Here is a 13,547-nt window from a genome sequence, read left to right as displayed (position 1 = left end):
TGATTGCTGTCACACGTTCCAATGGTAGAGAAGCTGCTGAATCGAAGTGCAACTTCTGATTGAGAGTCTGCAGCTCACTCAAGGGCAGCAGTGACATCGTCAGAATGTTTTACCAGAACCGGTGTCTTGTTATCCTGAGCCGGTGTACCGCCAATGCGTCTATTTGCATGAACGATCGGCACTGCCAAAGCTGCCCGAACTGTGCGTGTTTACGTGCGCTGGCGAGCGTGACCTTTACATTCAGGGAAATTACAGCACTTAGGTGCAGCGACACCTGCAAACGCTGGTGTCAAACAGGGAATTTTAACCACCGTTTCACAGAAGACAATGTCCCGCAACACGAATGTATTCTTGGAATCCTGCCTGGGTCATGCGGTACTTCTCCCCCAAACACAGTGAATTAGCTTATCTGCAGCGGCACGCAGAGAGCAATAACATTCTATAAATAACCCGTACACCCACCGGAGTAAAGTTTACATGAATGTTGTGGTTATTTCTATATATATCAACTGTGAAATGCCTCAAAGCCATCGTGTGTATGTTTAGTTACCGAAGCTGCTTCATACATATGCACGTGCTATAATATATTGTCTTCATCAAGTTAATTGTGACATTTTAAGCGAGGGTGTGACATGTCGTCTCCTTGCCCCCGTCTTGAGTCTCAAGACCTTTGCGAGAGAGCAATACCTTGGGCCGCTTGGCCATTTCCTATTTTGAGTATTTCGTATGCTTGGGGAAAACCAACCTTGCCCAGGAAAAACCCACGCATACAAGGGAGGAACGCAAAAAAATCCATCCTGACATTGTATTATCCACACCCTATTTGCTCTACTGCCTCCTCCTACAGCATGCCATTGCCCAGCAGTCTCCATCTGCTTGTGATCCACCAACCCTTCCTCTGAGTTAATAGAAGACAGTAAGTGCACCGTCGCAACCACCGCAGGCTCAAGACATTGCGCCGTGGTGGTGAGTTGTCATCTCCCTTGTCTGGAGTGCAAGGAGGTCGTGGGTTCGATTCCGACCCTGCCGCCTGCTGTAGATTTAGAGCTGGTATGCTCTCCCTGAGGTCGTGTGGATTTTTCTCCGAGTCCTCCGGTTTTTCCCTCCACGTTTAAATGTCCACATGATACACCGCTTCGTTGAGCCATCATTTGTGGGCAGGTTGCTCCTTTAAAAAAGCTCATTGGGCTTTATCTGGTAAAAAATCAAAACTGTTGAAGTGAAGAGTAAAACAATAACTCTGCAGCTTGGACAGCTGTCTAAATTCGTTGAGGCCAAATCAACCGTATCCACAATCTCCCCATCCCAAAGAATCACTCAATGAATTTGTTCGCATTGTCCAATTTATAAGCGTGAAGATTGCGCTCCTTGTAAGTGTGGACTCAGTCGTGACTTGCAACTTCCCCTTCCTCATTAGAACGTCTTTTTTTGGATTTGCTTAAACACACCTTTAAATTGCACATTTCAGTTTACGTTAACCCAAGGCGGATGCTGCCATGTTCATGACCAGCACACGGAAATCAGGAATCCAGGGGTCGCCCCTCGTTCTATCTCCCGGCGCGACAGTACGACAAATGGCTCCACCAAATAGTGAATCGGCAATGGTTACGTGTGGTGGGGTAAAGTGTGGATACTCCTTCCTCTTTCCAGTTGTCTGGCGAGCGTGCACGTGCAGGCGAAATGCCCTGTCGAGTGGCTCCTGTCGAGCTGCCCACAGAAGGGGCCCTTCCGCCAGCGGTGGTGCGAGTAGGCAATTGCAGGGCCGCACCTTTAAACGAACGTAGCCGCAGCAGACGTAATTGTCAGAATCTGCTTTACCAAATTCACATCGTTTGTGTTGCTTTCGGGGGTGGGGGGGGGGGGCGTGGTTGAAGTTTGAAGCGACAAACTCCATCTTACATTTTCCCCTTGCAAGTGACACATAACGGATGACTCAGGGATACGTGGAATAAGCGGCCAATGTGTAATAGTGTCCCAGAATCAGGGTCTCGCCCATGGCTGGTTCACTAGGAAAGCTGCCGCACTTCAATGCCACCGAGGCGACTGTCATCGTATTCCAATTATTCCATGAAACCACTCATTGTGCGTCACCCGAGATTGGAAAACGTGAGGTCAAGTTTGCCGCCACTCTTCCAGCCACGCGTGTGCCTGGCGGGGACACTTACAGTAATAATGTGTCCTTGAAAAGATGTTTCACTCACAGTGACACATCTCAGCTGCGCTAAAGAATGCGTGGACATGTTCACCTTTCCATAGACAGCAGAACTCCATTCTGCGTCTCCACGTATCTATCCAAAACTATGTTGGTCCACGGCCGATTGGCTTTCCGAACTTCTGCTTCGGCAAACTAATCCTCGATAAAAGAACAAATGACATTTTAAAAAAACACCAGACATCACAAGTGTGATTGGTAGGGGAGGAGCATCTCAATGTTCATGGCTAACTGGAAATATTGAGGTTTACAGAGAGATGGAGAGTGCAAGTCTTGATAAGTAACGTTGGGTAGAGGGTGACGTCAGATAACGGACTCCCTGAGGACCGTGTATATGACTGACCGCCGAGTTCTTTGGGAATTCCAGTGACGCAGATCAGAGAGAAAATAATACCATTTGCTAATTTTAGACGAAGCAGATGTTCTTATAAACTGGAATATGGATCACAACAGCAAGATGTGCAATTACGTCCACTCGCTGGGATAGTGTTTCTCAAAGGCCATTCCTTTTTGTCTCCCTAGGTGCAGCTTACTCAGATTACCAATCATCAGGTGTGTGCAGTGTGTAACAGATTGGTTTTAATACGAATTGAAAATATAATTAATTCCCAGAAAGTTGAGTACGTGCAACTTTTTTTCCCACATTTAATCTTCCAATATAATTTTAATTGTCCAATCAAACAAATATAACTTCATCATCAGCAGCAGCAGCCATGGTCAATCCACTGCTGGATGAAGATCTCCCCAAGCCGCCTCCACCTTTCACGGCCCTGCGACGTAAATAGTCTACCCAGCACCTGCACACGACGTGAATTATAATGCAAACCGATCAACCAAAAGTTGCTTTTATCTTGCATTTGCATGTCGAGGCTGTGAGTCCTGCACTGTCTGACACAAGACTGAAGCATTATTCGTGAGAATAGGGACAATGAAATAATGGTCACGTGTGCCATCAGAACGTGTGGATGACCTCAGTCACATCGCGAGAGTTATTATTTTTCGTAAAATGCTCGAACGTAATTTCCATATTCGGGGTTTGGGCCACGGCAGGAATGCTCCGCCACAGAAACACGTCCGCAATTTTAGTGATTTGAAAATAGAAGCGGAAAAAATCCAAGGGTGCCAATTTCCTTGAAAAACAAAGAACAAAGATTTCTTAGAAACAAACCTGAAATTTTTTGCTCCCAGACGACACCCGACTTGATAGGTACTGCATCGCTGCCTTGCTGTGGCTTCCCTGTGGCCTCCCTATGGCCTTGCTGTGGCCTCCCTGTGGCCTCCCTGTGGCCTCCCTATGGCCTCCCTATGGCCTTGCTGTGGCTTCCCTGTGGCCTCCCTATGGCCTTGCTGTGGCCTCCCTGTGGCCTCCCTATGGCCTTGCTGTGGACTCTCTGTGGCCTCCCTTAAAGTATCCCTGTGGCCTCCCTGTGGCCTCCCTATGGCCTCCCTGTGGCCTCGCTGTAGTCGCCCGAGCCAAAGAGATTCTGCCTCTGTCGCATCACGTTACACGTCCGTGGATTCGCTCCGGCACGACCACGCTTCGCTTCCCCCCCCCCACCACCCCCCCGAACCATCGTCTCCGCGATCGCGATGGTGCTAACCGAGCCGGCCGGCCAGCAGCAAGAGACACGGGAATTCCTGCTCCTGTGGGCGTGCGCGGTGTGGCGGGCGACACGAGCGCATTAGAATCGGTGGCACAGAAATCCCGAAAAATGTCTCACGAACAGCTGACTACAGCCCGACTCCAGTCGCCCCTGCCGAGCTCATCATATTACCTAACGAAGCATCATCCCTCCGCATTCATGGCGTACTGGCCATTCACGGAGGTCTCTGGGTCCACGAACTTGCAGCAGTAACGGTCCTCCACTGTTGGCGTTCATCGTAGTAGTTTACTTTGTTTAAACCGTGAATTGTCATAACTGAGTAAAAATTACTGGACACTGCACGGTAAATGTAACGGCCTCTAGTGGCTGTGAGGAATTCAAATGAACTAATTACAGGACCCACATGAACCAATCAATTGCATACAACGTTTAGCTCTGAGGTGGGGCATATTAAAGAGAAATCGGCCATAAATTAACATTCAATTATCAGCAATAGTGGCCATCCTTTTGAAAAAGGCCACAACATAGGAATGTAGAATTTCCACCATTGGCTTAGGTCTGGCAAAAGAAATGGCCACTGTCCAGTGCCTGATTGAACTAAAGAGACATTGTGTTATTGAAAAATAAAATTAAGATATCTTATTAAAATACCACACAGTGGATGTTGAATATCGTTATCTAGATGCTCTCTAATCAAACGAAACAATATTATTTTTGGTGACCAATTGAAAAGAATTATCTCGCGATGCAAACTGCTTAACTGTTCCTGGTACGCTGCTACAATTTTCAAAGTACTGCAATGTGGCCAGCATTTATTGTATGCGCGCTCGTGAAATGTGGCCTTATTGGAAACGTGACTCTTGGATTACTCAGCTGCTATGGGGTTTTATTGGAGGATGGTGCATTATTGATTTACTTGGGGTAAGCTATGAGCCCCCACCTGGGCATTGCACATCTGGGAAGCCTGGCGTCTGGTTCTTGGGAGAGCGGTCGTCCTCTCGAAAGCCTTGCGCGGTTATTTTCCCGATACAGCCGAATAAGGCACCACTGCACCTCCGCCTCCTATGGTTGTGGCGATCGGCAGGGCTGGGGAATTCCATTGCGACTGAGCCATTTCACTGTGTGGGTGATGGCATAAAGGCCAAACATTAGCCAATGCTTCATCCTTGTATTAACACGGTTTTTGTTGTTTAAGCAACACTAAATAAAAGTGGAAATAAGTCCAAAACCACATGCCAGAGTGCGAATGTTGTTTCTGATATTGCCTCGGAGCTTTAACTCGTGGGACTGCAACCCTCGATTCTGGCTGTGCACCCTCTGCGTCCACACATGAGTAACACAGATGGCTATCTGTCGATAAGTTCGTTGCATATCAAAAGTGCAACGCGTGTTATTCAAAACCCTGTTGGTGATGTATTTTTGTCAGTAATTGATGAAATGCCAGAGCTGCAATGTTTAGCGGTGACAATTCAACTGTTGAGAAGGAATTTAGAGCGGAAAATGGAGTAAAATACAAACAACACGCAAATACAGCAAAATGAGAGTGCAGTATACACAGGTACTATATAGTTATTGTATTTATATAGACACTAATGCTGTAACCTGCTTTTGGTGGAAATATGTTAATTACCTCGCCTGGTATACAGGAGGTCGTGGGTCCGATCCCGACCCTGATGCCTGCTGTATATTTGGAGTTTGCGGTGTCTCTCTCTCATCATCATCACGGCGGCTAGGAGATGTTAACTACCTCGCCTGGTATACATGAGGTCGTGGGTTTTATCCCAACCCTGACGCCTGCTCTATATTTTTGAAGTTTGCGTGTCTCTCTCTCATCATCATTATGGTGGCGAGATGTTAACTACCTCGCCTGGTATACAGGAGGTCGTGGGTCCGATCCCGACCCTGATGCCTGCTGCTGTATATTTGTGGAGTTTGCGGTGTCTCTCTCATCATCATCACGGTGGCTATGAGATGTTAACTACCTCGCCCGGTATACAGGAGGTCGTGGGTTTTATCCCGACCCTGATGCCTGCTGCTGTATATTTGTGGAGTTTGCGTGTTCTCACCGTGGTTGCGTGGATTTTTCTCCGGGTCCTCTGGTTTTTCCCTCCACATTTAGAATCAACATCACTCGTTTAGAGTATTCGGGTTCCATACATTTACACGTGATGAGCCACTTCATTGAGCTGTCATTTGTGGCTGGGTCGCTTCTGAAAAAGAGCTATACAGCTCAGTGGGCCTAAACATGTTTGAGTTTAAATGTATCCCATATTGTTCGTATTGGTTACTGTTGCCACCCGTTCTGGTTTTCCCAGGATCATCCTCTTTTTGAGGAAGCCGATGTCCTGGGATATCTATCCCAGGACATTCAAAGTCGCGTTTTTAACCAGTTGCGTCATCAGAGTAATAATAGTGCCGCACACCACTCACAGTTACACGTAGTTCAACCTTTATCCGACGTTGCTAGATATTCTTTCTCCCCGTGATGTGTCCCGGTATTTGTCTGTGCCTCAGAGGTGGCAACCCTCGGTGTCGGCGCCTGCACTGTGACATCCAGGCACGGCACTGGCATCGTCCCAGCTCTCTAGTGTCAAACAATTGCCAGTGGAAAACGAATCCTGACCTTGAAGGCTTTGTCAGCTGAAATAATGACTGTTCCCCCCCCCCCCCCACACACTTTTGGCAAATACAGTTTAAAAAATGTGGTACTCGAGTCATTGCAGAAAATAATGTATGTTTACTCTACCCGATGCATTGCATGTGTGCGTGTGTTTTACGATACTGTAAGCATGCAAACGGACTGCCAAGTGTCTGTGAGCAACATCCAGGATTAGCGAGTACAAAAAGTGAAAAGCTGGCCCCAACATTCGTTGCGGATGAAGTTGTTCTGTGTGACTGAAGCGAACGACAGCTTAGCTAAAGTACAATTTATGCAAATGGATTTTCACTGCCAATATTTGGATGCGTAATTGATGTTTGGATTAGGCCTACGCAAACTATCCAACCAGCTGATACATCAATGGCACGTTAAATTCCGGCTCACCACGGGGCAGTATATTTGTTTGGCTTTGTCGGGTGCTGGAGGGGCTTGACGACACAGATTGGTTCGGACTCATGACGTGACCTAACCCAAAAATAAATCCTGAAGCTTAAAAGTAGCAGTTGAGGTGGGATTGTTGGGAATGGAGAGAGGTAGAGGGCCAGAGAGGCCGCACAATACGCCATTTACACCATGGGACTCTGGTAAAAAATGAAATGTGAAGAAGTTTCTAGATGACAGCAGATGAACAGTTGCCCGTTCGTAGATATTTCCCCGCACCTCCGATTAACACGGTTTGGATACGTACGATGCGAAAGAAGTTCAACATACATACGCATAAGAAAAATATTGCATGAACTAATTTGTATTTAGAATGAAATTAGTTTTTAAAAGTTACCAACGCATTGCATCTTGGTTACCTAAGCAGAAGTGTAAAATCGTATTGACCCTGGCGTGACTCATCCACACCTATACAAGTAATAACAATAGTAAGGAATACTTCGCGAGCTTGGCAATGGCTCTTGCTCAATGTTCTTGACGAATGTTTCGAGTGTGTTATGTTTCTCTAACCACGGCGCTGCCCGGACAAAAACGATACACTCGCAAAAGGTACCATCGATATCACTGCTCAACCCGAGCTAGAAATTTCCCAATACTTGCATTGTCTTTGTGCTGTTCGCCATTTGGCTTTCTCTGGTCTGGCACTGGTGAGACTGCCATAGAGAAGGCCGTCTCTAGCGTAGGCCAATCAGTTTCAAAGAATACGCAAACATTACCAGAGCATGTTTGTTTGCATGTTCGCCGCAAGCACGTGCGGTCCATGCAGGCTTTGATTGCACGCAACAGGTATCGATTTGGCGGTTGAATATCTCAACACCTCCTATTTCATCGCCGTAAAGGCTTGAGACCCATTCTTAGTTTACACGCGCTCGAAGTGGTTCGTTCCCGGCGCGTCGGAGAGTACGCACCGCGCAGGGCACGGAGGAACGACGCCCGCTGGAGGAGGAGGAGGAGGAGGGTCCCGCGACACCCGCAGAGGCCGCGTCGCGGTTCCTGTTCCCCCAGAAGCTGCCCATCCAGCGCGCGAAGCTGGCGTCCTCGTCCTCCGTGTCGTCCTCCCCGCGCCCCAGCTGCTTCAACATCGCAGCGAGCGCCGCGCAGAAACAGCCCAGGGCCCCCCACCGCACCGCACCGCAAGCGCTCGAACCAGCGGCGGGACAATATTCCCTGCGGGGTGGGGGGGGGGCTCACGACCCTCCTCGCGACCACGACGCCGTTCCCAAGTCCTCGGTCAACTATCCGGGACGCGAAGAACTTCAGAAGAGCACTTCTCTCTCTTTTTTTTTTGGGGGGGGGGGGAGCAAACACGCGCGTGCACTCGCGCAGATGCTTGGGTGTCGCGGCGTAAGCCGGCCGGCGCTCGGAGCGGCCTTGCGACGATTTTCGCAGCTCGGTCGCAGGAGCCGCGTTTAGCGATTGTCGCCGCTGACGCCGCCGCCAGCCGCCGTCGTCGAGTGAACGCGGCGAGCGTCGGGAGCGGTGAATGTCACTCCGCGTCACGGCTCGCCAGCGCGTGCGTCTCTCGTGACTCTGTGCGTCTGTGCGCGTGCGTCTGCTCGTGATTCTGTGCGCGTGCGTCTCTCGTGCGTCTGTGCGCGTGCGTCTCTCGTGAATCTGTGCGCGTGCGTCTGCTCGTGATTCTGTGCGCGTGCGTCTCTCGTGACTCTGTGCGTCTGTGCGCGTGCGTCTCTCGTGACTCTGTGCGCGTGCGTCTGCTCGTGAATCTGTGCGCGTGCGTCTCTCGTGACTCTGTGCGCGTGCGTCTCTCGTGACTCTGTGCGCGTGCGTCTCTCGTGATTCTGTGCGCGTGCGTCTCTCGTGACTCTGTGCGCGTGCGTCTCTCGTGATTCTGTGCGCGTGCGTCTCTCGTGAATCTGTGCGCGTGCGTCTCTCGTGAATCTGTGCGCGTGCGTCTGCTCGTGACTGTGCGCGTGCGTCTCTCGTGATTCTGTGCGCGTGCGTCTCTCGTGACTCTGTGCGCGTGCGTCTGCTCGTGACTCTGTGCGCGTGCGTCTGCTCGTGATTCTGTGCGCGTGCGGGAATGCGGCAGTGTGTTCAGTGTGGGAGAGGACAGCCTCTCGGGCACACTTGAAGCTGCGAGTGCTGATAGAGTTTGTTGACGCGTATTGAATGCTTTAAGAACCGAGGCAGTGCATGCCAACCCAGTTGAGTGGTTTTCTTTGCACTCTCGTCTCTCTCGCTGTTCAATCTCACACAGCCCATCCAGTCTGCGCTTTTCACGTAAATCTATATTTATTTTTTGTCAAAGTAACTAAATTTGTTCACCCATTGAGCCGTTTTGCCTGGTTTCAAAGTCATCTACATCAGTTACGGCTCCGTATAACATCCAGGTAGCGATCCAAGGAAACCCATTTTTGTAAGAGCCGAGCGCTAACATGATGTCCGCTCGCTCCAGAATCATCAGCCATGGTCGATCTACTGCTGGATGACGGCCACCCCCACCCGCCATCACCTCCAACGAGGCTGCGATGTCCATTGTTTCTAACACTTGTAACTTTTGAAACTAACCCTCCGCCGCCTCTCGTGATATTAATGTTGTGATTTTCCTTGGACGACTTAGGAGTGGGGAGAGGGGGGGATGGCAAATAAACAAGAAACAACCATAAGTGTCCACTAGCTACTGCTTCATAATACGAAGCACTCGCACTCAAGACATTGCATGGATTTGTTTTGTTATAGTGCACTGCTTTTTACTTTCACCTATTTTCAGCACAAAAACACTGTCCATCCATCATCAATGCTGTAGTATACAATGCACGGTTAATAATGTATGCATAATGATGGTGATGATGATGAATACAGTTCAGGTGCTTGTCCCTTCACACTCTTTAGTTCCACACTTGTTTCTGTACACTAAGTTAAGTATGTTTGCAAAGTAAGAATAGGCCTGAGTATATAATTACCCCGTTACGCTGATCTCCTGCCTGCTTTGAGTGAGCTCTTGGGGCTCGGTCACTTAGGCAAGGGACTAGGATTGGTGCTCAGCCTTGGGACCTACATTAAGATATATTACTCATGAAGACGATTGGATTTGAATTGCTAAGCAGATGCCCAAATGTCAAAATGCAAAGCGGCCAGCAACACACAGCACTGTTAAATGTGTAATAGTTTAACAGTAAACAGACGTATTAAATTGGGCAAATCAATAAGTCTCTCTCACGTAAACGATTTAAAACTATTTTTGAAAAGTCTTCATTTTACCAAGTAACTGAGATATGAAGACCTTTTACTGGTACCGGTAGGAACAAAGTTGTAAACTGAGTGTACCAGCCTACAATAGATTATGTGTCCGTCCGTCCGTCCCCTTTCAATACTTTAACGAAGTGAAAAATTCCAATGTTCCTACCAGCCCACCCTGCAGGGACCTGTTCAGAAATGACCTGGCCACAAATAATATCTCAACCAAGCGGCTCATCACGTGGACATGTGGAGCTGCCAAACGCTCTGAACGCGTGACGACGTTGATTCTAAATGTGGAGGGGAAAACCGGAGGAGCCGGAGAAAAATCCACGCGACCACGGAGAGAGAGACACGCAAACTCTAAATATACAGCAGGCGTCAGGGTTGGAAACGAACACACGACCTCCTGTATACCAGGCGAGGTAGTTCACATCTCCTAGCCACCGCGGCGTACAGCTCTCCTCGTGCTGGGCGCGAAACGTCAGAAATTGGAGTGCTGTTTTCAAATGTTGCTAATCACTTGGAGATGGTGGCAAAGTGATAGGGGTTTGGGTAGTAATAGGGTAAGGGGTAGTGATAGGGGTTGGGGTAGTATTATGCTAAGGGGTAGTGATAGGGGTTGGGGTAGTAATAGGGTAAGGGGTAGTGATAGGAGTTGGGGTAGTAATAGGGTGAGGGGTAGTGATAGGGGTAGTAATAAGGTAAGGGGTAGTGATAGGGGTTGGGGTAGTAATAGAGTAAGGAGTAGTGATAGGGGTTGGGGTAGTAATAGGGGTTTGGGTAGTAATAGGGTAAGGGGTAGTGATGGGAGTTGGAGGCAGGAAGTAGCAGGATTGTGATGGGCTAGGGAGTTGTTTTAAGGGAGGAACGGAATCTGCAGCGAGTTGTTGTTGTTATCGTGAAGATGACCGCTCTTGTGCGCTGCAGTGGGAGTTGGTTCCAGTGAAGGGGAGCAAGAATGGAGACGAGGCGCAGGACGAGGGGGGCACAGAGAGGGACGAGATGGGTCAGAGTAGCAAGATACGAGAGAAGCGAGATATGGCGGGGGCAGGAAGAGAGGATCAAGGGTTAAGAGGCCCGTTGCTATTCGCACCGCGAGTGCGTTTCTCGGGGGTCGTGAGGTCAGCCGAAAGGATCTCGCAGCCACTGCGCCCCGCGCCATGGATCCTCTCCACCGCGCCGGCCTGGGGGACAGGGAGGCGACGTTTGGGCAAGAAGCAAAAACCAAACAAGAACTTTGGTGCCACGAGCAGGCCGAGGAGGAACTCGGATTGATAAAAAAAAATGTTTTATAGCGGTGATCCAAATTTCATCTCCAATTCAACACGCCTAACCACACACCAGTCACTCCCGTCCCTCTGTCGTCTGCATCTCTCTCATCTCTCATCTGACGGCATCCCTGTCTCTCGTCTACGACTCTCTTCTTCCACCTCTGCACGATCTCTGCCTCTTCCCTCCTCCACAGCTCCATCTAATGTCCACCCCTTTGTTCCGCACCCCTTCTGTCATCCCATTCGGAGGTCATACGCCGAGAGAGGAGGAACCCGAACATAAATGTCGACTGCTTTTAGGGCTCCCCCGCCTCCGCCGCTGCTCGTTGGCACCTCGAGCGCTCTTCACGCTCCGCGTCAACAGCCGAGCAGCACGAGTGGCGGAGCTCGGCGCGAGGGGGGTCTGGAGTGAGTGTGCATCGTACGCACAGCTGCTCTCTCGTGTTCACCGGACTGAACTGGGCCTGTTCCAATGTCTACCGGACTGAGAAGGGGGCACCGCGGACGGCGAGTGGGTGGCTTTGCTGCGCTCGTGGAAAAAGTCTTTCCCTGGCCAGGGGCCGTCCACGGGAGTGGTGCGGGGCCGGGGGAAGAACGGACGGAGCGCACGATGAACTTTTTTCGCGCCGTACGTAGCCAACCGCGCGAATCGGAGGTGCGGGGAAATATCTACGAACGGACAACAAACTAAGCACAACGATAAGCAGTTCTCGAGAGTTTTCAATCTCTGATTTCAATCTCTGATTTAAAAGTGCATAGCTCCAGTGGCTTCCTGACATCAGAAGGAAGAGAGTTCCAGACCGAAGAGCGATCCAAACCACACCGTGTGCCCCCCCCCCCCCTTTAAAACTAATCTGTAAGTATTACATCTGACACCATGACATCAAAGCGTGGGGGCCCGGGGGCCCGGGCCGGCCGCCCAGATTCGCTGTCTCCTAGGAACGGCTCTAGCCCCTGGCAGTGGTCACAAGCTGTTTTATCTGAGCATTCTTGTTTTGTTACACTTTAAACTAAACTGAACTAGTTTTATTTTAGCAGGTAAGGCTCACTGAGCTGTACAGGCAAACGACAGCTCAACGAAGTGGCTTATCACGTGGACATTCATAGCAGCCAAAATACCCGAAACGCGCGTTGATTCTAAACGCGTTGATTCTAAACTTTGCTCCGGCGATGCTGCCTTGGGTGTCACGGTGAGAGCACCGTGACACGAGCAGACTTCCAGGGGGCACTCGTTCAACTCCATCACTTGGCGCGGAAGCTGAAACAACGGGACGCGTTTCTTAAATCCCACCACCCACCCGCCGCCTCTATCCATCCTGCAGTGTAAATGGTTCGCCGCATTTCGTCCACCAGCGGGTCGCACCGTGTGGAATAAGGGAGTGGGTACTCCCAAGACATTTGGTCAGCGTGGAAGATTAGGCCAAGTACACTCGAGAGGGCCTCTCAAGAGCGCGGAGGCTCTTCCCCAGCAGTGGAGTGAGCAGGAGATTGCAGGGCTGCGCCTTTAGTTGTTTTTACCTTGCTGGAACTTTGCTACAGGTTGATGTTGAGCTCCATGGTGTTGGTGGATAGCTCATGTCGTCACGTTCGTCAGCAGCATTGATGAGCGGGCCACACTCCACTGATGAGACTCGGCAAAGTCAAAACCTCTCAAGGGGTCGACTTGTTTCCACGGTGGCACTGAGATATGTTCACACACTGTTGGGTTCACTAATATACTTTAATGTTGGCGGTTTGACAGATCGCAGTATTGACAACTCTGATCACTGATCAGCCAATGCCAAGTATTATCTACACAAGTATTATCTACACAGGTATTACCTACACAAGTATTATCTACACAAGTATTACCTACACAAGTATTATCTACACAAGTATTATCTACACAAGTATTATCTACACAAGTATTATCTACATAAGTATTACCTACACATGGCATTGTATTGGATTCGCGCTCATCTGCAGTGGTCCGTTGGAAATAGATTAGTCTGCATGGACTCAGGTTACAAACGACGACGATTTGCCAAGCAGCTAACAAATTGACATCTCAGTGGCCGTCCATAAATGACGTCACGTACCTGGGGGGGGGGTCAGACATTTGTGACGAGGGGGGAGGGATTTGAGAAATGTGACGTCACTTAATTAAATAGACTTTTTAT

At 49.6% G+C, this 13,547-nt stretch overlaps 1 protein-coding gene across 2 annotated transcripts in view; it reads right to left on the bottom strand.

Moving 5' to 3' along the window:
- Nucleotides 1-13,547, bottom strand: part of LOC116948074 (uncharacterized) — a 163,094-nt gene that overhangs the window by 14,009 nt on the left and 135,538 nt on the right. For both annotated transcript variants that reach the window (XM_076071221.1, XM_076071222.1), the window contains exon 3: nt 7,825-11,301. In XM_076071221.1, the coding sequence (XP_075927336.1) occupies nt 7,825-7,998 (174 nt within the window). In that variant the 5' untranslated portion in view covers nt 7,999-11,301. The remainder of the gene's footprint in view (nt 1-7,824; nt 11,302-13,547) is intronic.

The sequence above is a fragment of the Petromyzon marinus genome, chromosome 32, assembly GCF_048934315.1.
Source record: "Petromyzon marinus isolate PM22_M1 ecotype Great Lakes invasive population chromosome 32, UKy_Petmar_22M1.pri1.0, whole genome shotgun sequence".
Classification (NCBI taxonomy): domain Eukaryota; kingdom Metazoa; phylum Chordata; class Hyperoartia; order Petromyzontiformes; family Petromyzontidae; genus Petromyzon; species Petromyzon marinus.
Note: the sequence above shows the minus strand (reverse complement) of the source record. Positions and strands in the feature narration are given on the sequence as shown.